The sequence below is a fragment of the Argopecten irradians genome, chromosome 9 (assembly GCF_041381155.1).
Source record: "Argopecten irradians isolate NY chromosome 9, Ai_NY, whole genome shotgun sequence".
Classification (NCBI taxonomy): domain Eukaryota; kingdom Metazoa; phylum Mollusca; class Bivalvia; order Pectinida; family Pectinidae; genus Argopecten; species Argopecten irradians.
The window spans coordinates 19576413-19602910 of record NC_091142.1 but is presented as its reverse complement, the minus strand read 5'-3'; the positions used below and the strand labels follow the sequence as shown (position 1 = coordinate 19602910).

The 26498-nt window shown below is 39.6% G+C and overlaps 1 protein-coding gene across 2 annotated transcripts in view; it reads right to left on the bottom strand.

Annotated features, from left to right (window-relative positions):
* Positions 1-26498, bottom strand: part of LOC138331719 (multidrug resistance-associated protein 1-like) — a 55646-nt gene that overhangs the window by 9542 nt on the left and 19606 nt on the right. For both annotated transcript variants that reach the window (XM_069279469.1, XM_069279470.1), the window contains exons 10-20: positions 13638-13964; positions 13171-13308; positions 12370-12516; positions 11807-11891; positions 11067-11136; positions 10281-10407; positions 9711-9887; positions 6034-6201; positions 5035-5224; positions 4494-4593; positions 3793-3910 (exon numbers count right to left, since the gene is read on the bottom strand). In XM_069279469.1, the coding sequence (XP_069135570.1) occupies positions 3793-3910; positions 4494-4593; positions 5035-5224; positions 6034-6201; positions 9711-9887; positions 10281-10407; positions 11067-11136; positions 11807-11891; positions 12370-12516; positions 13171-13308; positions 13638-13964 (1647 nt within the window). The remainder of the gene's footprint in view (positions 1-3792; positions 3911-4493; positions 4594-5034; positions 5225-6033; positions 6202-9710; positions 9888-10280; positions 10408-11066; positions 11137-11806; positions 11892-12369; positions 12517-13170; positions 13309-13637; positions 13965-26498) is intronic.

The following is a 26498-nucleotide window of genomic DNA, read 5'->3' as shown; positions in this document are numbered from 1 at the left end:
GTCTAACTTACTCCTCCAACTTTAGCAGTCTCCTGTTTTAGTCTATTTATTTAGCGGTCTCCAGTTTTAGTCAAACATGCACCTCCAACTTTAGCGGTCTCCTGTTTTAGTCTAACTTACCCCTTCAACTTTTGCAGTCTCCTGTTTTATTCTAACTTACTCCTCCAACTTTTGCAGTCTCCTGTTTTAGTCTAACTTACCCCTCCAACTTTTGCAGTCTCCTGTTTTAGTCTAACTTACTCCTCCAACTTTTGCAGTCTCCTGTTTTAGTCTAACTTACCCCTCCAACTTTAGCGGCCTCCTGTTTTAGTCTAATTTACCCCTTCAACTTCAGCGGTCTCCTGTTTTAGTCTAACTTACTCCTCCAACTTAAGCAGTCTCCTGTTTTAGTCTATTTATTTAGCGGTCTCCAGTTTTAGTCTAACTTACCCCTCCAACTTTAGCAGTCTCCAGTTTTAGTCTAATTTACCCCTCCAACTTTAGCAGTCTCCAGTTTTAGTCTAACTTACCCCTCCAACTTTAGTGGTCTCCTGTTTTAGTCTAACTTACCCCCCAACTTCAGCAGTCTCCTGTTTTAGTCTAACTTACCCCTCCAACTTTAGTGGTCTCCTGTTTTAGTCTAACTTACCCCTCCAACTTTAGCGGACTCCTGTTTTAGTCTATTTATTTAGCAGTCTCCTGTTTTTGTCTAATTTACCCCTCCAACTTTAGTGGTCTCCTGTTTTAGTCTAACTCACCCCTCCAACTTTAGTGGTCTCCTGTTTTAGTCTAACTTACCCCTCCAACTTTAGCAGTCTCCTGTTTTAGTCTAACTTACCCCTCCAACTTTAGTGGTCTCCTGTTTTAGTCTAACTTACCCCTCCAACTTTAGCGGACTCCTGTTTTAGTCTATTTATTTAGCGGTCTCCTGTTTTAGTCTAACTCACCCCTCCAACTTTAGCGGTCTCCTGTTTTAGTCTAACTTACCCCTCCAACTTTAGCGGACTCCTGTTTTAGTCTAACTTACCCCTCCAACTTTAGCGGACTCCTGTTTTAGTCTAATTTACCCCTCCAACTTTAGTGGTCTCCTGTTTTTGTCTAATTTACCCCTCCAACTTTAGTGGTCTCCTGTTTTAGTCTAACTCACCCCTCCAACTTTAGTGGTCTCCTGTTTTAGTCTAACTTACTCCTCCAACTTTTGCAGTCTCCTGTTTTAGTCTAACTTACCCCTCCAACTTTTGCAGTCTCCTGTTTTAGTCTAACTTACTCCTCCAACTTTTGCAGTCTCCTGTTTTAGTCTAACTTACCCCTCCAACTTTAGTGGTCTCCTGTTTTAGTCTAACTCACCCCTCCAACTTTATTGGTCTCCTGTTTTAGTTTTACTTACCCCTCCAACTTTTGCAGTCTCCTCTTTAAGCCTAACTTACCCTTCCGACTTAAGCGTTCTCAAGTTTTAGTCTAACTTACCCCTCCAACTTTAGCGGCCTCCTGTTTTAGTCTAATTTACCCCTCCAACTTCAGCGGTCTCCTGTTTTAGTCTAACTTACTCCTCCAACTTTAGCAGTCTCCTGTTTTAGTCTATTTATTTAGCGGTCTCCAGTTTTAGTCAAACATGCACCTCCAACTTTAGCGGCCTCCTGTTTTAGTCTAATTTACCCCTCCAACTTTAGCAGTCTCCAGTTTTAGTCTAACTTACCCCTCCAACTTTAGTGGTCTCCTGTTTTAGTCTAACTTACCCCTCCAACTTCAGCAGTCTCCTGTTTTAGTCTAACTTACCCCTCCAACTTTAGTGGTCTCCTGTTTTAGTCTAACTTACCCCTCCAACTTTAGCGGACTCCTGTTTTAGTCTATTTATTTAGCGGTCTCCTGTTTTAGTCTAACTCACCCCTCCAACTTTAGCGGTCTCCTGTTTTAGTCTAACTTACCCCTCCAACTTTAGCGGACTCCTGTTTTAGTCTAACTTACCCCTCCAACTTTAGCGGACTCCTGTTTTAGTCTAACTTACCCCTCCAACTTTAGCAGTCTCCTGTTTTAGTCTAACTTACCCCTCCAACTTTAGCGGTCTCCTGTTTTAGTCTAACTTACCCCTCCAACTTTAGTGGTCTCCTGTTTTAGTCTAACTTACCCCTCCAACTTTAGCAGTCTCCTGTTTTAGTCTATTTATTTAGCGGTCTCCTGTTTTAGTCTAACTCACCCCTCCAACTTTAGCGGTCTCCTGTTTTAGTCTAACTTACCCCTCCAACTTTAGCGGACTCCTGTTTTAGTCTAACTTACCCCTCCAACTTTAGCGGACTCCTGTTTTAGTCTAATTTACCCCTCCAACTTTAGTGGTCTCCTGTTTTTGTCTAATTTACCCCTCCAACTTTAGTGGTCTCCTGTTTTTGTCTAATTTACCCCTCCAACTTTAGTGGTCTCCTGTTTTAGTCTTACTCACCCCTCCAACTTTAGTGGTCTCCTGTTTTAGTCTAACTTACCCCTCCAACTTTAGTGGTCTCCTGTTTTAGTCTAACTTACCCCTCCAACTTTAGCAGTCTCCTGTTTTAGTCTAACTTACCCCTCCAACTTTAGCAGTCTCCTGTTTTAGTCTAACTTACCCCTCCAACTTTAGCAGTCTCCTGTTTTAGTCTAACTTACCCCATCCAACTTTAGCAGTCTCCTGTTTTAGTCTAACTTACCCCTCCAACTTTAGCAGTCTCCTGTTTTAGTCTAACTTACCCCTCCAACTTTAGTGGTCTCCTGTTTTTGTCTAATTTACCCCTCCAACTTTAGTGGTCTCCTGTTTTAGTCTAACTCACCCCTCCAACTTTAGTGGTCTCCTGTTTTAGTCTAACTTACCCCTCCAACTTTAGTGGTCTCCTGTTTTAGTCTAACTTACCCCTCCAACTTTAGCAGCCTCCTGTTTTAGTCTAATTTACCCCTCAAACTTCAGCAGTCTCCTGTTTTAGTCTAACTTACTCCTCCAACTTTAGCAGTCTCCTGTTTTAGTCTATTTATTTAGCGGTCTCCAGTTTTAGTCAAACATACACTTCCAACTTTAGCAGCCTCCTGTTTTAGTCTAATTTACCCCTCCAACTTCAGCGGTCTCCTGTTTTAGTCTAACTTACCCCTCCAACTTCAGCGGTCTTCTGTTTTAGTCTAACTTACCCCTCCAACTTTAGTGGTCCCCTGTTTTAGTCTAATTTACCCCTCCATATCCAGCGGTCTCCTGTTTTAGTCTAACTTACCCCTCCAACTTTAGCAGTCTCCTGTTTTAGTCTAACTTACCCCTCCAACTTTAGTGGTCTCCTGTTTTAGTCTAACTTACCCCTCCAACTTTAGCGGTCTCCTGTTTTAGTCTAACTTACCCCTCCAACTTTAGCAGTCTCCTGTTTTAGTCTAACTTACCCCTCCAACTTTTGCAGTCTCCTGTTTTAGTCTAACTTACCCCTCCAACTTTAGCAGTCTCCTGTTTTAGTCTAACTTACCCCTCCAACTTTAGCAGTCTCCTGTTTTAGTCTAACTTACACCTCCAACTTTAGCAGTCTCCTGTTTTAGTCTAACTTACCCCTCCAACTTTAGCAGTCTCCTGTTTTAGTCTAACTTACCCCTCCAACTTTAGCGGTCTCCTGTTTTAGTCTAACTTACTCCTCCAACTTTAGCAGTCTCCTGTTTTAGTCTATTTATTTAGTGGTCTCCAGTTTTAGTCTAACTTACCCCTCCAACTTTAGTGGTCTCCTGTTTTAGTCTAACTTACCCCTCCAACTTTAGCAGTCTCCTGTTTTAGTCTAACTTACCCCTCCAACTTTAGTGGTCTCCTGTTTTAGTCTAACTTACCCCTCCAACTTTAGCAGTCTCCTGTTGAATTAACTGTTGCTTTGTATTAGTGATTACAGGCTTGCGAACCTCCTCCTTCCTTTTGAGAAGACGACTTCCTCGCCGACTTACACTGGCACTAAAATTTTATGTCAATCACATATCATTTAAGTAACATAACCTGTACGTTCATAATTATAATGCACAAAGTCTGTCAATATAACTATCAACACTCAATCAGATGAATATATCAAATCAATTTTGTTTCAATGATGATTATTTTATTCCTTAACAAGTGATGATAATTAATTATATTTTAACTCTCACTCTTGGGCCAAGTAGTTATCAAATCTGACATTTTACATGGCTACTAGCCCTCGATTTTAGGACCATGAATGTTTATGGTTTCGGATATCTTCCACAAGCCTGCCGCATCTTGATGTATAAATGGTCAATTTCAACAAAATGTCCTGTGTATGAAGACCTCTTGGCTAAAGACCATAATTTTTGGTCCCTTGTGTGATCGTTATCGATAGGTTTATAATTCTTAGTTTTATTCTAGGAATTTCTAATATCTTCACCAATCAAACCTAGAATACATTAACCTTAAATATGTGAAATCCTAGCTCAACGCTGTGTAATTTATCATTTTCCTACATATTCAGATAATTTGGTCACAAAACACGATATTGTTCCGAATAGGTGTCTAAAATGATTTTTACCGTCGTAAACTGAGAGGTAGACTTCGCTGGTCATCAGAGGTCAGTCCGTCAGACGTAACTGTCTCTACCTGTTGAAATATCTTGTCCTTCATGGCTCTCACTATAGGTATAAATCATACATAGCAATACTGAATACACAGTGGCCAAAGCAATATAGTTATATGGGTGATAAACCAGTAATTTACTGATGATTAAGATTTTATCAAACGGAAAACATTAAACAAGATGGTACATTATCATTTTAACAATATTCCAAAGTACTTTTATCAAATGCTTATCAATCAATAGTCAGTTACAATACAGTAGCCCCGAAATAACTTGGATGACAATATTCTAGAAAACTCGCTTTCTGGATGATTCTTCAGATTTTATTTGATTATTATAATCATTGAGTAATAAAAGTATACAGAGTTCAGCAGAATGGATAATTTGCTATCCAGACATAGCAGGCTTAGCGGGCTGGGGATACAAAGTATTCAAGATAAGAAGAGGTTGCTATACTTTGTTTATAAACGATTTGGAGGTAACCATGGATTGTTACCTTCAGGATCAATTTGCTCATCTTCCTCCTCATCCTCTAAGAAGTACTCCTTAAGGAACTGAGCAAAAGGACCATCATGGGAGATAAGATCCTCATACGAACCAAATTCTGAGATCTTGCCATTCACCATCACCAAGATATTGTCCATCATCGGTAGCCATTGGATACCATGGGTCACCAAAACTCTTGTCTTAAAGGAGAATCAGTAAATATAACGCATCAAAGTTTTTACTGGGCTACATCTTAACTATTAATTTCAAGGAGAACTTTTTTATGAAATAGTCTATAAAGGCTTGGCAAGCCCGCTGCCTACATGTAAAAGAATTACATTTGGTTCTCTAACACATGATTTAACAAACCTTGGGTCTAGTTGTTATAAGCACGATAAGCTTAATCACATGATTAGTGAAATTTTCATTTCTTATTTACTGCAAATTTTGTCGTTATATCTTCACTAAAATCAGCATGTAAGTAGATTAGAGTTCTTAAGTTCTTATACAATTTTGTAAAATTTGTATTACCTGAAATTGTTTTATCTTGAATTGAAAATTGTCCTTAAACTGTGATTAGCCTAATCACCTTTTGAACAACTGGCCCACCCTTATAGGTAAACTTGTCAGATATATCTCGTTAACTATACATAGTTATGTTCTAGGTATTCGTTTTACATCATTTCTATCTTCTAAATAAAGTTAGACAGACTAATTCTGACAATTAAATTACGTTTTTATTTCTCAACTTTCAGCGAATACATGTACCATATACCAAATATTCCACTTCATAAATGCTTGTGCCCTCTCCCTTTTATGAGGGCTAAAGTTCACTTACTTTGAAACTAAATATTTTTTCAAATACAGACAAAAAATATTAATAACATATAGTTTTAGTCATTTCTTTTGAAAAATTAATTGTCACTTAAATTGTCCAATCATTTTGTGAAAGGTCTAACATTTCTAAATTTTTAAGTTCCGCTAACTCTGACTGGGTTGTATACAGTACCTTGTTTTTGAGTAGACCCTTAGGTCCTATGACTTTGGTGAAGATGTGTTTGCCGACGTGAGCGTCGACAGCACTGAGAGGATCGTCCATGAGGTAGACGTTAGAGTTACTATAGACAGCGCGGGCCAGACTGATCCTCTGTTTCTGTCCTCCACTGATGTTTATACCCTGTGGACAACATAACACTCAAACTTACTGGATAACACAAGTTATAACACTCAAACTTACTGGATAACACAAGTTATAACCCTTTGAACAACATAGTTATAACACTCAAACTTACTGGATAACACAAGTTATAACCCTTTATACAACATAGTTATAATCCTTAAACTTACTGGATAACACAAGTTATAGCCCTGTGGACAACATAGTTATAACACTCAAACTTACTGGATAACACAAGTTATAACCCTGTAGACAACATAGTTATAACACTCAAACTTACCTGATAACACAAGTTATAACCCTGTAGACAACATAGTTATAACACTCAAACTTACTGGATAACACAAGTTATAACCCTGTAGACAACATAGTCATAACACTCAAACTTACTGGATAACACAAGTTATAACCCTGTGGACAACATAGTTATAACACTCAAACTTACTGGATAACACAAGTTATAACCCTCAAACTTACTGGATAACACAAGTTATAACACTCAAACTTACTGGATAACACAAGTTATAACCCTGTGGACAATATAGTTATAACACTCAAACTTACTGGATAACACAAGTTATAACCCTCAAACTTACTGGATAACACAAGTTATAACCATCAAATTTATGGATAACACAAGATATAATCCTCAAACTTATTGGATAACACAAGTTATTAAGTCAACATCATAAATACAAGAGGCCCAGAGGGCCTGTATCGCTCACCTGTTTTTTTGTTAGTAATTATCACAAGACTCTGGCAATCAGAAAAATAAGCAAAATTGACTCCCAAAGTTTAATTTTGAATCACAACCATACAATGATGCTATTGATACCATACAAATATGCTATCCAATACATAGGTTCAGAGACAAAGTAATTTATATGAAAGTAGTAGCCTAATTGACCTTTTTGACCTCGCATCTATTGCCGTCTAAGGCCCCTGGGGTCAGCCCTAAGCACGAGTAATCCCATGTTAAGTTGCAGAGAAAAAGTCATTTATATGGAAATTGACCACTTTTACCCCGCCCCTCAGGCCCCCAGGGGTCAGCCCTATCATTTGCACAATTTGGAATCCCCACCCAATAAGGATGCTACCATTGCATTATGGGTGCTATACCATGCTTAGTTGCAGAGAAGAAGTCATTTATATGGAAATAGCCAAATTGACCCCTTTTGACCCCGCCCCTCAGGCACCCGGGGGGGGTCAGCCCCATCATTTGCACAATTTGGAATCCCCACCCTATAAGGATGCTACCATTGCATTATGGGTGCTATACCACGCTTAGTTGTAGAGAAGAAGTCATTTATATGGAAAAAGCCAAATTGACCCCTTTTGACCCCGCCCCTCAAGCCCCTGGGGGGGTCAGCCCTATCATTTGCACAATTTTGAATCCCCACCCTAAAAGGATGCTACCATTGCATTATGGGTGCTATACTATGCTTAGTTTCAGAAAAGAAGTCGTTTATATGGAAATAGCCAAATTGGCCCCTTTTGACCCCGCCCCTCAGGCCCCCGGGAGGTCAGCCCCATCATTTGTACAATTTTGAATCCCCATCCTATAAGGATGCTACCATTGCATTAAGGGTACTATCCCATGCTTGGTTTCAGAGAAGAAGTCGTTTATATGGAAATAGCCAAATTGACCCCTTTTGACCCCGCCCTTTAGGCCCCCCGGGGGTCAGCCCCATCATTTGTACAATTTTGAATCCCCACCCTATAACGATACTACCATTGCATTATGAGTGCTATCTCTTGCTTAGTTTCAGAGAAGAAGTCGGTTTATGGAAATAGCCAAATTGACCCCATTTGACCCCGCCCCTCAGGCCCCCGAGGGGTCAGCCCCATCATTTGTACAATTTTGAATCCCCACCCTATAAGGATGCTACCATTGCATTATGGGAGCTATCCCATGCTTGGTTTCAGAGAAGAAGTCGTTTAAATGGAAATAGCAAAATTGACCCCTTTTAGCCCAGCCCCTCAGGCCCCCAGGGGATCAGCCCCATCATTTGTACAATTTTCAGTTAGTAGCCCATAAGGATGCTACCAGCCAAATTTTGTTGAAATCCGACCAGTGGTTATGGAGAAGAAGCTGATTGTTGCCGGACGCTGCGGTATCCCATAAGCTCACCTCGGTCCTTTGGACCAGGTGAGCTAATAATAGGCACTCTACTCTCTGATCTCTTTTTGCCTTACAAATATACCTTTTCTAAACTCTCTCTTTCCCTACAGTAATACATTTTCTCCACTATCTCTTGTTTTACAGTAATACGTTTGCTCCCATCTCTCTTTCCCTACAGTAATACATTTTCTCCACTATCTCTTGTCTTACAGTAATACCTTTCCTCCAATCTCTCTTTCCCTACAGTAATACCTTTCCTCCAATCTCTCTTTCCCTACAGTAATACCTTTCCTCCCATCTCTCTTTCCCTACAGTAATACCTTTTCTCCCATCTCTCTTTCCCTACAGTAATACATTTTCTCCACTATCTCTTGTCTTACAGTAATACCTTTCCTCCAATCTCTCTTTCCCTACAGTAATACATTTTCTCCACTATCTCTTGTCTTACAGTAATACCTTTCCTCCAATCTCTCTTTCCCTACAGTAATACATTTTCTCCACTATCTCTTGTCTTACAGTAATACCTTTCCTCCCATCTCTCTTTCCCTACAGTAATACCTTTCCTCCAATCTCTCTTTCCCTACAGTAATACCTTTCCTCCCATCTCTCTTTCCCTACAGTAATACATTTTCTCCACTATCTCTTGTCTTACAGTAATACCTTTCCTCCAATCTCTCTTTCCCTACAGTAATACATTTTCTCCACTATCTCTTGTCTTACAGTAATACCTTTCCTCCCATCTCTCTTTCCCTACAGTAATACATTTTCTCCACTATCTCTTGTCTTACAGTAATACCTTTCCTCCCATCTCTCTTTCCCTACAGTAATACCTTTACTCCAATTTCTCTTGCCTCTTACAGTAATACCTTTTCTCCCATCTCTCTTTCCCTACAGTAATACATTTTCTCCCATCTCTCTTGCCTTACAGTACTACCATTTCTCCAATCCAATCTCTCTCGCCCTAAAGTAATATCTTTACTCCAATCTCTCTTGCCTTACAGTAATACCTTTTCTCCCATCTCTCTTGCCTTACAGTAATACCTTTACTCCAATCTCTCTTGCCCTAAAGTAATATCTTTACTCCATTCCCTCTTTCAATACTGTAATAAATTTTATTCTATCTCTCTTTCCCTATAATACAGTAATACCTTTTCTCTTATCTCTTGCCCTACTGTAATACCTTTTCTTCTATCTCTCTTTCCCTTCAGTACAGTAATACCTTTTCTCTAATATCTCGCCCTACTATAATACCTTTTCTCAAATCTCTCTCGCCCTATTGTAATACCTTTTCTCCAATCTCTCTTGCTCTACTGTAATAGCTTTTCTCCAATCTCTCTTGCCCTACAGTAATACATTTTCTCCAATCTCTCTTGCCCTATAGTAATACCTTTTCTCCTATCTCTATTTGATCCCCACCAGGTAACATCTCCAGATCTGGTCCCAGTCCACAGGCCTCTATCACCTTCTTGTACTTTTTGGCAAGTAGCTGTTTACCGAACAGGATGTTGTTCATTAGTGTATTATTCTGAATCCAAGCTGCCTGGGGAACGTAGGCAACCTTTCCCTGTAATTAGTGGAAAAGAAGACATGTGTATATTTCATAGATAATTTTATGAGATTTCATTAAAATTTCACATAAATGAATACAAAACACCAATAATTCTACTTTATATTTCTAAGAATTTTGGTATCAAAAATATTTTGCAGAAATTATAAGCTGAGCCAACTTATTGTCGTGCCATTTTTAAATGCAAATGTCATACTCTTGGGTTTCCTGATGAGCATCACTTATGATGCATGACATCACAACTTCTAGCACAGCAAAGTCAAAAACATATACAAAACATATTACATGAACAAGTCAGTGGATACCAGGCATATTACCCAATAAAAACATTTATTTCCATGACAACACTTTTACTAGATTTAATTTGCTGGTGTTGACCTTGGGACTGACCTTGACTGTGACATTGCCCTGAAGTTTGTTGAGGTCGCCCAGTAGAGAGGAGATAAGGGAAGACTTCCCAGACCCGACCTGTCCCACAACTGCTACTAGCTGGCCGTCAGGGATATGGAAATGTATGCTGTGAAACACATGTACAAATGTATTTGATAGAAATGTATACTGTGATGATCAGAACTACACAAAAATCTTGTATTTATTAATACTTCATACCAACAACAGTATTCACTGGCGATTTGACTCCTGTGAAAATTAACTTAGAGGTCATATTTGTATTTGTTTGGAAAACTTGGTAGACTCTCACCTCAGCATAGTACAAGGACATTATAAATGATGTCACTGGGAATTTTCATTATTAACTTAATATAAATAAATACCTTTGAAAAGCTAAGATATCTATGCCTTGAGAATTTTGTCAAATAATTATCTAACATTTTTCACACTACCATCATTTTACCATATGTATGCTGTGTTCTACCAATAGCAACCCAATTAACAGCCAGAATCATTTAAAGACAACCTCTCATGAATGCAGTGTGTGTTTTGGGAGACTGTAGTATATGTTCATGTAGGGCTCCTTCGTAATACATGTAGTGGAACTGTTGCCCTTTTTATAGTGTTAGATTACTACATTTGTTGATTTTATATAGCAGATATTACAGAAAAACAGAGTAAGGTTCATAACATAGCTGGGTTTTTTTTTAAATGATGGGATATAAGTTTTATATTCAATCATAAACTTGTATCAAGATTATTTCTATGAGAAAATGAGATACTTACTCTTTAAGTGTGGGCTGAGGCATTTCCCTATCCCAGATAAACGTACCATGATTGACTTCTACTGCATAGTCTGTACATATAACCACAGTAGTTAGTTTGAGCATAACTTCTCAATAAATTGTTGTATATATTGGGGTCAAGGTTAGTATCACTCATACCGTATATCATAACTTACATAATATCTGTAAAGACATTGTTAGGGTCAAGGTCACAAAACACAATTATCACTTACCATTATTATCTGTAAAGTGAACATTGTTGGGGTCAAGGTCAACATCACTCATACCGTAATTCATAACTTACATAATATCTGTAAAGACATTGTTAGGGTCAAGGTCCCAGACATAATTATCACTTACCGTTGTTATCTGTAAAGTGAATATTGTTGGGGTCAAGGTTAGTATCACTCATACCGTATATCATAACTTACATAATATCTGTAAAGACATTGTTAGGGTCAAGGTTCCAGACACAATTATCACTTACCATTATTATCTGTAAAGTGAACATTGTTGGGGTCAAGGTCAACATCACTCATACCGTAATTCATAACTTACATAATATCTGTAAAGACATTGTTAGGGTCAAGGTCCCAGACATAATTATCACTTACCATTGTTATTTGTAAAGTGAATATTGTTGGGGTCAAGGTTAGTATCACTCATACCGTATATCATAACTTACATAATATCTGTAAAGACATTGTTAGGGTCAAGGTTCCAGACATAATTATCACTTACCGTTGATATCTGTAAAGTGCACATTGTTGGGGTCAAGGTCAGTACCACTCAGATAATTTCGGATTCTTTTGATGGATACCATTGCCTGTCAATCAATAAAACACTGCCGTTACAAAATCTACAGTTCTTTAGGACCTTTCATCAGCATCAGGGTTTTTACAGAAATAAATCTAGTAAGCTTATAGATATTTAAAGCCTACTTAGGGAATCTTTAGGAATATGTATGCCCTCTAATCATTTCATTTACCATATGATATGAATAAAAGCATTGCTTTGACACACTTTGAACAAATCATTTAAGATGTGCTACGTGGAAAGCAGAGGAGAACAAGAAACCTAGAGAAAATTACTTTACTAATTAAAATAACAGCACCTGACAAGTGGTCTACCAGGGCTGGAAGAGGCGGAGAATGTACTGAACTGTATTGTCTCCAACATCAAATACCATTTGTAGGGGATTAGTATTATTGTTCTACTTAACTTAATTTCAAAACAAGTAACCCAACACTCTAATAACAATTTTTTAAGCTCATTTAACATATTTCTGTACATTTGAATGTTACCTGAACCCCGTAGGAGATGAGCTGTGATAGCAGGTTTACTGGGACCCTTAAGATGTTGAAGAGGGCCAATGCTACAAACGCCTGGTCAGCCCTCAAAGTGTGTGTCTCTGACGTTACAACGTAAGTCGCAAAGGTAGCAAGCATCACCTGTTACCAAGAGCAACCATGAAATAGATGTGATTAAAATTCAAAATTGATCACTCAATCTATACCTAGCATTATATACATTCAGCTGTTATTATGAATTTTTTAATTTTTAATTCTTATACTCTACAGTTTTCAAAACATTTTGGTATCAACTTTCAAATGTAATTTTTGTTCTTGCACAGAAGATTTTACCTTTAGTTATCTAATCTAAATGATTTCACCTTAACGGAAAATCAGTTTTCAAGTGAAAATCTAGCCCCACATTATCCAAACAAATTTAAGCCAACTGACTCAAGACCTTTCAAGTTATTAATTTTTTAATCAAACTTTATTTAGGGGGTGTTCCATTTTGGGTACTCAAACCTGCTGAAACACAGAGCTGGACTGAGCATACTTCCAGGCTCTATATTTATAAAAAATATGCACTGCTGACAAGTAAACAAATTATGAAATTAATATTAAAAGCATCTATTTGTTGAATGTTAAGAAAACTGGATTCAACCACACCTTAGAACATTTTTACAATTATTTTCAAAAAGTGTTCCAATTTGGGTAGCGTCATGTTAAGGTTTAAACTTGAGTGAAGATGTTATCCTAAATAAGCAAACTAAAGGATCTCACTGAGTAAGTGAAAAGTTTGAGACTGAAGCCTACCACAAAAGGAGCCAGTAAGAAGCAGAAGGTTGTGAATCCCTGGAGATAGGCGATGTGTTTAAGTCTTGTTAGTTCCTGTTGACGGATGGCTAACACTTTCTCTGTGAAGGATGGCTCCCATGCATACATCTTCAATACCTACAGCAACAATATAACAGGATTAATGATATGCACACCATCAATACACAATTATAAATACTGGCAGGCGACCAATTCTCGCTAACAACCCATTCTTGCCATAGCATATGTATTTCACATGATTCTTCAATCAATATTTTTAGAAATCTGCATGGTAGTGTCTTCTATCAGCAGATGATTTTTTTTTAATTCACGAAAATTCACTTGTAACCATATCAATACACATACAGGGTATTATAGTCTTTCATGATTGAAGCATCAACATATATTTATTTAAATCTGATTTTGAATAATCAGTTAAAATTTTGAAATGAATTGGACCTAAATACCTTCATTCCATTCAGGATCTCACTAAATAGTTTGATACACTGTCCTTTATATCTGAGAACGAGGCCCTGAAACTTCCTCTGTTTCACAGCCACAAAGGAGTTGAGAGGCACCATCAGCATCAGAACTGCGAGCCCGGCCAAACAGGACGGACCGAGCTCCACGTACGTCCATAGTAGGTAGATACCTATAGTGACCTGTAGTGGCACCGTAAACAATGACCATAGATAGTTAAATGTATCCTGGATACGCTGGCAGTCGACAGACATGAGGTTGACCGTCTCCCCTAACGTGGTGCCTTTCTGTGTCTCACTGCTCATTGTCATTGCCTGTAGGAAGAAAGAACCATGTAACATTCAGTGGAGAATAAACAATTCACACAATTGTGTCATATTTAGAGTCAGCTTACATGTGTTAGACCTTATTTTACTACATCAACACATGCATACATTAATAAGTTTGGCCATTTGTAAGTAAAAGACTCCTGCTCATGGTGATCTGCAAAAATCTTTCAATAGGGCTAATGTTTATTCAATTATTTAATTGACATTTATTATTATTTGTATTGATAATAATTTATCAACTGAAAATGCTGCCTTCAAATGACCTTTCATAAAGGTTAATACAGCTGTTGTAACCAGAGGCATACAAATTAAACTACCGGTATTTTCACCATTCACCAATTTCACCATTCATCCAACATTGAAATATCAAGATACAGAAAACAACAATAAGAAAGATGAAGTTTAAGATATTTTATTCACAACAATCTGTACAACAAAAGTCATTGATAAGACATTACAGCATAAATTTCAAAATTAAATGCATATCAGTATTTAAATACAAAGCACTATTAATGATTTAAAACATACATAAACCATAATCATGTTAGAAAATATCATGAAATCAATAAAACCAGGTAAAATACATTAATAGCACAAAATACAGTATAAGTAGCACTATAACATTTTATATCAATCAAAAATACACATCAAACATTCTGACAATATACAGCACTATATCATACATTCTCAACAGTAAGATTTGGTGTTGGGCTTCAGCAGCAACTGGGTAAGCAGCTCATACTAGGAGATCCACGCTGTCGCCGGCGTCTCTTGGAGATCTCGGACAAAGTCTTGGTGTTGTTGGTACGACTCCTCTTGTTGCTGAACCACTTCTTGACCTGCTCCTCCTTGATGTGTCCTTGGTTGGCGAGGCCGTAGATGACATCTGGGGATGGGTAGGGGTGTTCGGTGTTGAGGTAATACCATTCTTCCATCAGACGGATGGCCTTCCTGGAGAGAACGGGTCGGGACAGTGGACGAGTCGATGCTGACTGTGGCTCACTCTGGTGGCAGGTTCTCTCACGGGTTGCAGCGGTTAGTGTGTCAAGTTTGGTCTCAACATCATTCATGATGAGTTTAAGCTGGTTGTCATAGTAGCTGTTGATGGATGGGTGGTAGGTGGTGGGACTATCTCGTAGATTCTGTAGACGCTCCATCTCCACTGCTCCGGCCTGGTATCGGTAGAAGCTGGATAGCTGCTGGATCTCATCACCATGGACACTGTGGAGTTTCTTGAACATATCTTGGAGAAAGAGCTCTCTGTCAGACAAACTGAGGTAGGAGTTGGATTGAGGACTGGATCGGGTAGACTTCTTACACTCGTGGAGTAGGGCACTGAAGAATGGGTGGTTGAGAAGCGGGCTGGGTGGTGGAGAAGCTGACAAGCCGAAGAATGAGTCTGGTCTACCTTCAGAGATAGGGCTAGCACAAGTCTGGTAATCAGTGGTAGAAGTGGTATCATAATAAGGACTTGCAGGGAAGTTGTAGATGGTGTTGCAGCTTGGTGTTGTGGTGGTCTGGTCGCATGGGCTGGCTGGAAAGTAGTGGGGATAGGTAGCGGTAGTCTCGCAGTGGGGAAGGGTAGTGGTGGTCTCGCAGTGGGGACGGGTAGTGGTGGTCTCGCTGTGGGGATGGGTAGTGGTGGTCTCGCAGTGGGGACGGGTAGTGGTGGTCTCACAGTGGGGACGGGTAGTGGTGGTCTCACAGTTCGGACGGGTAGTGGTGGTCTGGTCGCATGGGCTGATTGGAAAGTAGTGGGGATAGGTAGTGGTGGTCTCACAGTAGGGATGGGTACTGGTGGTCTCACAGTGGGGACGGGTAGTGGTGGTCTCGCAGTAGGGACGGGTACTGGTGGTCTCACAGAGGGGACGGGAAGTGGTGGTCTCGCAGTGGGGATGGATAGTGGTGAACTCGCAGTAGGGAGGGGAAGTGGTGGTCTTGCAGTGGGGACGGGTAGTGGTGGTTGTGTAGTGGGGACGGGTAGTGGTGGTCTCACAGTGGGGACGGGTAGTGGCGGTCTCGCAGTGGGGACGGGTAGTGGTATGGGGTTCGAGTGGGGACGGAGTGGTGGTTTCGTAGTGGGGCTGGGTAGTGGTGGTCTTGTTGTGGGATGGGTAGTGGTGGTCTTGTTGTGGGGACGGGTAGTGGTGGTCTTGCAGTGGGGACTGGTAGTGGTGTTCTCGCAGTGGGGGTGGGTATTGGTGGTCCCGCAGTGGGGGACGGGTAGTGGTGGTCCCGCAGTGGGGACGGGTAGTGGTGGTCCCGCAGTTGAGAGTTGTGGTGGTCTCGCAGTTGGGACGGGAAAAGTGGTGGTCTCGTAGTGGGGACGGGAAGTGGTGGTCTCGTAGTGGGGACGGGTAGTGGTGGTCTCGCAGTGGGGGCTGGTAGTGGTGGTCTTATAGTGGGTACCAGTAATATCATAGTAGGGACTTCCATGGTAGTTGTAGCTTGTGAAATCTGTGGTTTGGTAGTCGGGTTGTTTTGTACTCTTGGTCTGTTGGTCTCGAGCAAGGATATCTAGAATGTCGTCCAGAGTAGAGTTCCTATCCAGGAATGCAGCTTCAATGAGGACTGGCAAGGCGACATCAAGCTGAATGTCATAAGACATGGCAGTAGTTCTGAGTGATGTCAGGTTGTGGCAGATGTCAATCTTTGGCAGCTGAGTGATTTGTGACATTTCTGACACTTGACACTTTATTTATACTGAATTTCCTGGCTTGGATGTCAACACAGAAGTCTGTAATTGGCTGACACCAGTAACAGGAATTCATACCACAGTTACCTCGGTCTGCCATTGGTGGAGCCTGCTGATTACTGGTAACTGTCTACTGTAACAGGTCATTCTGATTGGTTGATTGGTGAGGTGAACAGTTAATCTCACCTCTGATTGGTAGAGAAAGGTGACTTGATTTTACAGTAATCAATCCTGTTATCCTAATTGTCCAAGTGAACAGATTTCTAATCAAGGTAATTGTATTGTAGTCAGTCAGCTTACCTGTCTATTGTTATCTGTAGTACAGGTAAGGGTACTGTTACCTTGACTAATTACCTCACCTGGATGTTTCACACCTGACTATTGTTCCCTAAAGGACAGTTAATGATACTGTTACCTGTCTATTGTTCTCTACTGTTACCTTAATTACCTGAACACACTCTCACACCTGCCTATTGTTATGGGTGGCTTCCCAAGCTGATGCTCTAGGCCTGACATTCTTTTTACCCATTAATCAGCTAGTTTACACCTGTCTATTGTTTTGATCAAGCACCCAAGCCATTTCCTGTCTAATTACAGACTGTCCTTCATTACATGTTTATTAATTATATGTACTCATTAACTTTGCTATTCCTGACAGGCTGTTTATTACCTATTGGTGAATTTTTATTTTTTTCTATCAATTCAGATAATATGTAATATAATATTACCAAAACCACTAAATTCTAGCTATGTAACTAAAGCACTAATTTCATAAAATCTCGCATGAAATAAACACAAATTGCAGATAAATGTTCATTGCATTCATCATATTGTTTGCTTTAATTAGTCATTGAAAGAGAATCTGAGTTAAATGATAAAGTAATAAAGAGGTACATGGAAGATGTCAGGTTCTATTCAAGTGGGAGGATTCATATGTTTGAAGTTGATGTGGCCTTTTAATTGTCTATACATCAATTGTCTAGCACAAAAGGATGTGTAAGACTTATAATACATCCTCCTGTTGAACAAACACATACCTGCAATTATTATACCTTGAAACAATTTACAATATTATATCTCAAAAGATTCATAAATGATGTAATTTGTATTCTTTTTTAAAGATGCTCCACCGCTGAAAAATGGTATTTTTTCACTATCAAAAACAGGAGCAGACGATTAAGTTTTTTTTCAGTTGAAAAAGTTACTTACTTTATACAATTACCAGCATTGAAAAGTTTGAGCTTCTAATTTTACAAAATAAAAATATGAAAAATGATTAATTGCATCCCGAAAAAATTCCATGGCACTATACATTGTATCCTATATGGAATGAAGTACTGATTGCGCATGCACCAAAGGCAAAATAAATTATTTTATATTATTTTTTTTGAGTTAATTAAACATATATATACCCGATTATCACCAATAATTGCTCAAATGGTGAATATCATTTACGCTCTGTCGGCGGTGAAGCATCTTTAAGACTTAATTCTTGCTCTCTTATACATTTTATGTTTCAGTGCGCCATATGCATAATAATAAAGACAGAACATGTAAAAGTCTGGTTTTGAAACCCAGGTCGAAGACATGATTTTAATACAAGCTTTTTCTTAGCTGAGTTTAAAGTTTAAAATATAGGTTACAGTGACATGGTTTTTGTGTGCGATATATTGTCTCAGCTAGGTTTGCTCCTTAAAGTTCCTTTAAACTTATAGTACAGGAAATAACACCTAAACATGATTAGAATGAGTGAAGTACACAACACATGCCTTGTCCCCTACCTTGTTCCCAACTAGGGAATACATGTACTAATAAATGAAGACACTAATATTAATACAGAAAACTGATAGTGGTAGAAATTCCTGTAAGTCTAAAGTGACTGTTTGCATCATATTCTGCATGAGTTTTCATTGAGACGGCCAGTTCTGACGAAGAAAATATTGTCATATACACATTGATTGTTTTGTGAGCACAAAAAAAAATTTAAGACCTGAAAATTAACTTAATTTCCTTTTGTTTATATATATTGTCCATTTACTTTGTACACAGAGATCCATGATGCTTAATAAATCAATTAAGGGTTTTCTACATTTAAAATTAGTGGTACTGTTCTATCATCAGGTATACAAGTAAACTCATATGGTATACACTCTAAGGGCACTATTTGTCCATATGAGTGAGTTTAGCATGGCCTAGCTGATAGTACAATACTAAGATCATTATGACAAGCCTATGTCACACACACATATATACACATCATCAATAAGCAAGGAAGATCTCTTAGTCATAGACACCTTCAATAAGTGAGATCACTTGGAACTTGGTGGGTGGTAATGGCGGGTTGGGCAGGCCCATGTGCGCCAGTCGCTATTGTGGTAGGTGTTACGTTGTCCCATGTGATAGTATGTTTATGTCGTGGGAGGGCGACCGAAAGGGGCCAAGAAGGCTTACTGATAAATGTATATGAAAAATTTACATTTTATTGGTATATATGAAAATGATTTTTCTGTTTTATAAAAAGTGTAGTTATTGTGGTATGTTGTTGTTCATATGGGAGTATTTTTAACAGTTGTTTTGTGCCCGGGTCTAGTACAACCAGTTACACCCGACAGTAGAGGACTTCACCGCTTCCGTTAAGTACGGTACTTTGTCATTTTGCCGGGTTTGGCCGGAGGTATAGATTGTCCGGGGGTTCCTATGGTGTGTGCTGACTTTTAAATTATATTAAGTGTATGCGTTATTAAAGTAGAGGAGAAAAAAAATGAGAACTTTGTTATTAATCACTTAGATATATTGATCAAAAATTGTAATATAAATCTATTTATAAAAATTAATTTAAAAATATAGTATCAAATGACTTCGCCGTCAATAATAATTATTTGATACTTAGTAAAGTAACTTAATGTGAGGGAACCAACCAGCTTAAATTTTAAATTTTTTTTTTTTTTTTTTTTACGTACGGATACATATTATTTGTATAGTTAATTAAAAGGATAATTTAAAAGATTAAAAAATAAAATTTCAAAAATTTAATGGAGTTAGAAGCCAGATTAGCTGTATTCTTTCATATATCTATAATTATGTAGATCAACTGTTTAATCTGCCACGTTAAACGTTGACTAATAATATAACTATACAGTTATACTATGTATATATAGTTTAAGATAAAGAGATAAAAATCGTTAGAGAAAAAATGCCAGGCGGGCCATGCCCTTATGTATCCTGGCCGGTGTAATGTAGGGGTTGCCTCCCCTATTCCACATCTGTACAGTGGGGGGAGACCCATGTATTATTTATCAAACAGAAGAAAAACAAGTAGAGTGTGTCGGTAGCTTCTAAACCGATCAAAAATAATTTTATAAGGTAATTATCCAGGTTACTAGAGGAAATTGGATGTTGGTATATATATAAGGAATAAGTTTTTAAGGAAAATGAAAAGGATGAGACCATGTTCATATTATTATGAATCAGTTCGTTATTATAGTTAATTTACAGAGAAGATGCCAGAAAATTGTGATGGATTGTAGGATAAAAAACATTGATTGTTCATTTATCAAACTGTATCTCCTGCCACGAGTACAGTTTTCTTTACAAGGGGTTTATGAAGTGTTCAAAAAATGAAGAATAACTTATTGAAAAATTTTGCCAGATGGGCTAAGCCCTGTCTTCTGGCCGGAGTTTGGATTACCTCCCTTTGTCCACACCTGTGTCAGTGGAGGGAGGTCGATAGTATTTGGTAAAGAATGAAAGTGAGATCACTTAGTCATAAAACACCTTTTATAAGGGAGATCACTCAGTCATAGACACCTTTTATAAGGGAGATTACTCAGTCATAGGCACCTTTTATACGGGAGATTACTCAGTCATAGGCACCTTCAATAAGGGAGATCAATCAATCATAAACACCTTCAATAAGGGAGATCACTCAGTCATAAACACCTTCAATAAGGGAGATCACTCAATCATGAACACCTGCAATAAGGGAGGTCACTAAGTCATAGACACCTTCAATAAGGGAGATCACTCAGTCATAGACGCTTTCAATAAGGGAGATCACTCAGTCACAGAAACTTTCAATAAGGGAGCTCACTCAATCATAGACATCTTCAATAAGGGAGATAACTCTGTCATAGACACCTTCAATAAGTGAGCTCACTCAATCATAGAAACTGTCAATAAGGGAGATCACTCAGCCATAGCCACCATTATTAAGAGAGCTCACTCAATCATAGAAACCTTCAATAAGGGATATCAATCAGTCATAGACACCTTCAATAAGGGAGATCACTCAGTCACAGAAACTTTCAATAAGGGAGCTCACTCAGTCATAGACACCGTCAATAACGAAGATAACAAAGTCATAGACACCTTTAATATGAGAGAAAACTCTTTAATAAGACACCTTCGATAAGGGAAATCACTCAATCATAAACACCTTCAATAAGGGAGATCACTCAGTCATAGAAACCTTTAATAAGGGATACCACCTTGTCATAGACACCTTCAATAAGGGATAACACCTTGTCATAGACACCTTCAATAAGGGATAACACCTTGTCATAGACACCTTCAATAAGGGAGATCACTCAGTCATAGACACCTTCAATAAGGGAGATCACTCAGTCATAGACACCTTCAATACGGGAGATCACTCAGTCATAGACACCTTCAATAAGGGAGATCACTCAGTCATAGACACCTTCAATAAGGGAGATCACTCAGTGATAGACACCTTCGATAAGGGAGATCACTCGGTCATTCTGTTATGAAACACCTTCAGTAAGGAAGATCACAGTTGTACTCTGTATCATAAGTTTCTAAGGGATATCACATGAAATGAAGTTTGCTCGGGTTACAAATAGCCATTGTGTTATTTTTTACTTTTTTTTTTCTTCAAATAAAAGATCCTGATTACATTCTCATGTTCTTTAAACTATTGGTAGACTTTCATATGAAAAAAAACTCACAGTAGATCAATACTTCATAACATCAATTTATTATATTTATTAACAACATCATACAGTCAATATAGAACAATGTAGAACAAATATAAATAGTACAAACAAATATGAATACAGAAAACATACAGGCATACTTTAGCACAAAAACTACACATCTGGGTTCAGCATAAAACAACAGCACTACTTTGGTAACATAATACAAAACACATTTATAATAGCACTTTTAATAAAATCTGACAAAGTTTGTATCTTCATATATATAAGCACTAGTTACATCACAAGCACTACAATATACATTTTAAAAACAATGTGGAAGGTGATCATGATAGCACTGACACAACAAAATAGTACATCAGCAGTAGTTAAAGCTGGGCAGATAGATCACACCAGGGGATCCCTGAAGTCGGCGGCGTCTCTTGGAGATCTCGGAGACTGTCTTGGTGTTGTTGGAACGACTTCTCTTGTTGCTGAACCACTTCTTGACCTGCTCCTCCTTGATGTGTCCTTGGTCGGCGAGGCGGTAGATGACATCTGGTGACGGGTAGGGATGCTCTGTGTTGAGGTAGTACCATTCTTCCATCAGACGGACGGCCTTCCTGGAGAGGACGGGTCGGGACAGCGGACGAGTCGAGGCTGTCAGTGGCTCACTCTGGTGGCGGGTCCTCTCACGGGTTGTGGTATCAAGTCCATCAAGACTGGTCTCCACACGGTCCATGATGAGGTTAAGCTGGTTGTCATAGTAACTGTTGATGGATGGGTGGTAGGTGGCGGGACTATCTTGTAGATTCTGTAGACGCTCCATCTCCACTGCTCCGGCCTGGTATCGGTAGAAGCTGGACAGCTGCTGGATCTCATCACCATGGACACTGTGGAGTTTCTTGAACATCTGTTGTAGTCGGCGTTCTCGGTCAGATACAGAGGAGTAGGACTTGGGTTGGAAGGCAGACAGAAGGGAGTTGGGTGTGGAAGACTTCTTACACTCATCTAGGAGGATAGATCGGAGCTCACTAAAGAATGGATGGTTGAGGAGTGGAGTAGATGGTGGTGAAGTGGAAGACAGCAAACTGAAGATGGAGTCAGGTCGGGATTCTGATACAGGGCTGCAGGCGCTAGTGGGCTTCTCTGGAGACTGGGTAGTGGTGGTGTTGCAGTGGGGACGGGTAGTGGTGGTGTCGCAGTGGGGACGGGTAGTGGTGGTGTCGCAGTGGGGACGGGTAGTGGTGGTGTCGCAGTGGGTACGGGTAGTGGTGGTGTCGCAGTGGGGACGGGTAGTGGTGGTGTCGCAGTGGGGACGGGTAGTGGTGGTGTCGCAGTGGGGACGGGTAGTGGTGGTCTCGCAGTGGGGACGGGTTGTGGTGGTCTCGCTGTGGGGACGGGTTGTGGTGGTCTCGCAGTGGGGACGGGTAGTGGTGGTCTCGCAGTGGGGACGGGTAGTGGTGGTCTCGCAGTGGGGACGGGTAGTGGTGGTCTCGCAGTGGGGACGGGTTGTGGTGGTCTCGCTGTGGGGACAGGTAGTGGTGGTCTCGCAGTGGGGACGGGTAGTGGTGGTCTCGCAGTGGGGATGGGTAGTGGTGTTCTCGCAGTGGGGATGGGTAGTGGTGGTCTCGAGTGGTGGAACTCCCTCACTCAGGAAATCTAGCAGGTCATCAAGTTGAGTGTGAAATGATTCATAAATGATGTAAACTTTTCAATAAATGTATTTGTATTTTTTAAGCCTTCTTGCTCTCCTATCATATATTCACATAACTTTGGATAATGTACATTTTATGTTTCAGTGCGCCATATGCATAATAATAAAGAAAGACAAGAGGCCCAAAGGGCCTTAACGGTCATCTGACTATCTTGCCAATAGTAAAATTAATTTTATATGGTGTCACATTGTCAGGACCATGTCAGGATCATTTTCAATTTCTTTCAACAAATTTTATTTTAAACAAGAGGCCAAAGGGCCTTAACATGTAGGAAATTAATTAGATATAGTGTCATGGTAGCCATGTTCGATTTGGGATCAACCAGAGATGTAACAACACTTTGTCGTGACCATGTCAGGATCATTTCATGCAAGTTTCAGCCAAATCGCACCGGTAGAACTTGAGAAGAAGTTCAAAATGTGTTTTCAAGATGGCGGCTGTGGCGGCCCATCTTGGATTTCGGATCGATCCGAACAATAACAACACTTTGTCGGGACCATGTCAGGTTCATTTCATGCAAGTTTCAGCCAAATTGCACCTGTAGAACTTGAGAAAAGTTCAAAATGTGTTTTCAAGATAGCGGCTGTGGCAGCCATCTTGGATTTCAGATCGACCCGAAGAATAAAACACTTTGTCAGGACAATGCCAGGATCATTTCATGCAAATTCCAGCCAAATCGCACCGGTAGAACTTGAGAAGAAGTCCAAAATATGTTTTCAAGATGGCGGCTGTGGCAGCCATCTTGGATTTCAGATCGACCCGAAAAATAATTACACTTTGTCGGGACCATGTCAGGATCATTTCATGCAAGTTTCAGCCAAATCGCATTGGTAGAACTTGAGAAGAAGTTCAAAATGTGTTTTCAAGATGGCGGCTGTGGCGGCCATCTTGGATTTCGGATCGACCCGAAAAATAACAACACTTTGTCGGGACCATGTCAGGATCATTTCATGCAAGTTTCAGCCAAATCGCACCGGTAGAACTTGAGAAGAAGTTCAAAATGTGTTTTCAAGATAGCGGCTTTGGCGACCATCTTGGATTTCAGATCGACCCGAAAAATAATTACACTTTGTCGGGACCATGTCAGGATCATTTCATGCAAGTTTCAGCCAAATCGCACCAGTAGAACTTGAGAAGAAGTTCAAAATGTGTTTTCAAGATGGCGGCTGTGGCGGCCATCTTGGATTTCGGATCGACCCGAAAAATAACAACACTTTGTCGGGACCATGTCAGGATCATTTCATGCAAGTTTCAGCCAAATCGCACTGGTAGAAATTGAGAAGAAATTCAAAATATGTTTTCGAGATGGCGGCTTTGGCGGCCATCTTGAATTTCGAATCGACCCGAAAAATAACAAATAACAATACTTTGTCGGGACCATGTCAGGATCATTTCATGCAAGTTTCAGCCAAATCGCACTGGTAGAACTTGAGAAGAAGTTCAAAATGTCAGATGACCTAAAAATGCAAAAGTTTTAAAATTGAGGTCAAAGACATGATTTTAATACAAGCTTTTTCTTAGCTGAGTTTAAAGTTTAAAATATAGGTTACAGTGACATGGTTTTTGTGTGCGATATATTGTCTCATCTAGGTTTGCTCATATACCAAGTAATTTGTATCATGTGAGAGTTCCTTGAACTTTTAGTAAAGGAAATAACACCTAAACAAGGTCAGATAAGGAGGATCACTCAGTCATAGGTCCCTTCGATAAGGAGGATCACTCAGTCATAGACACCTTTGATAAGGGAAATCACTCGGTCATAGACACCTTCAATAAGGTTGATCACTCAGTCATAGACACCTTCGATAAGGGAGATCACTCAGTCATAGACACCTTTGATAAGGGAAATCACTCGGTCATAGACACCTTCAATAAGGTTGATCACTCAGTCATAGACACCTTCGATAAGGGAGATCACTCAGTCATAGACACCTTCAATAAGGTTGATCACTCAGTCATAGACACCTTCCATAAGGGAGATCACTCAGTCATTCTGTTATGAAACACATTCAATAAGGTAGATCACAGGTTGTACACTGATGCATAATTTTCTTAGGGATATCACATGAAATGAAGTTTGCTCGGGTTACAAATAGTTATTGTAGTAATTTTTTCAATTTTATTTTTCAATTAAAAGATCCCAATTACATTCTCATGTTATTTAAAAACTATTGATAGACTTTCATATCAAAAAAAAAAAAACTCACAGCAAATACTTGATCACATCAATTTATTACTAAATAACATGATACAGTCAATATAGAACAATGTAGAACAAATATAAATAGTACAAACAAATATGAATACAGAAAACATTCAGGCATACTTTAGCCAAAACACTACACATCTAGGTACAGCATAAAACAACAGCACTACTTTGGTAACATAATACAAAACACAATTATAATAGCACTTTTAATCAAATCTGACAAAGTTTGTATCTTCATATATACAAAGCACTAGTTACATCACAAGCACTACAATATACATTTTAAAACCGATGTGGAAGGTGATCATGATAGCACTGACACAACAAAATAGTACATCAGCAGTAGTCAAAGCTGGGCAGATAGATCACACTGGGGGATCCCTGAAGTCGGCGGCGTCTCTTGGAGATCTCGGACAAAGTCTTGGTGTTGTTGGTACGACTCCTCTTGTTGCTGAACCACTTCTTGACCTGCTCCTCCTTGATGTGTCCTTGGTCGGCGAGGCGGTAAATGACATCTGGTGACGGGTAGGGATGATCTGTGTTTAGGTAGTACCATTCTTCCATCAGACGGACGGCCTTCCTGGAGAGGACGGGTCTGGACAGCGGACGAGTCGAGGCTGACAGTGGCTCACTCTGGTGGCGGGTCCTCTCACGGGTTGTGGTGTCAAGTCCATCAAGGCTGGTCTCCACACGGTCCATGATGAGGTTAAGCTGGTTGTCAAAGTAACTGTTGATCGATGGGTGGTAGGTGGCGGGACTATCTCGTAGATTCTGTAGACGCTCCATCTCCACTGCTCCGGCTTGGTATCTGTAGAAGCTGGACAGCTGCTGAATCTCATCACCATGGACACTGTGGAGTTTCTTGAACATCTGTTGTAGTCGGCGTTCTCGGTCAGATACAGAGGAGTAGGACTTGGGTTGGAAGGCAGACAGAAGGGAGTTGGGTGTGGAAGACTTCTTACA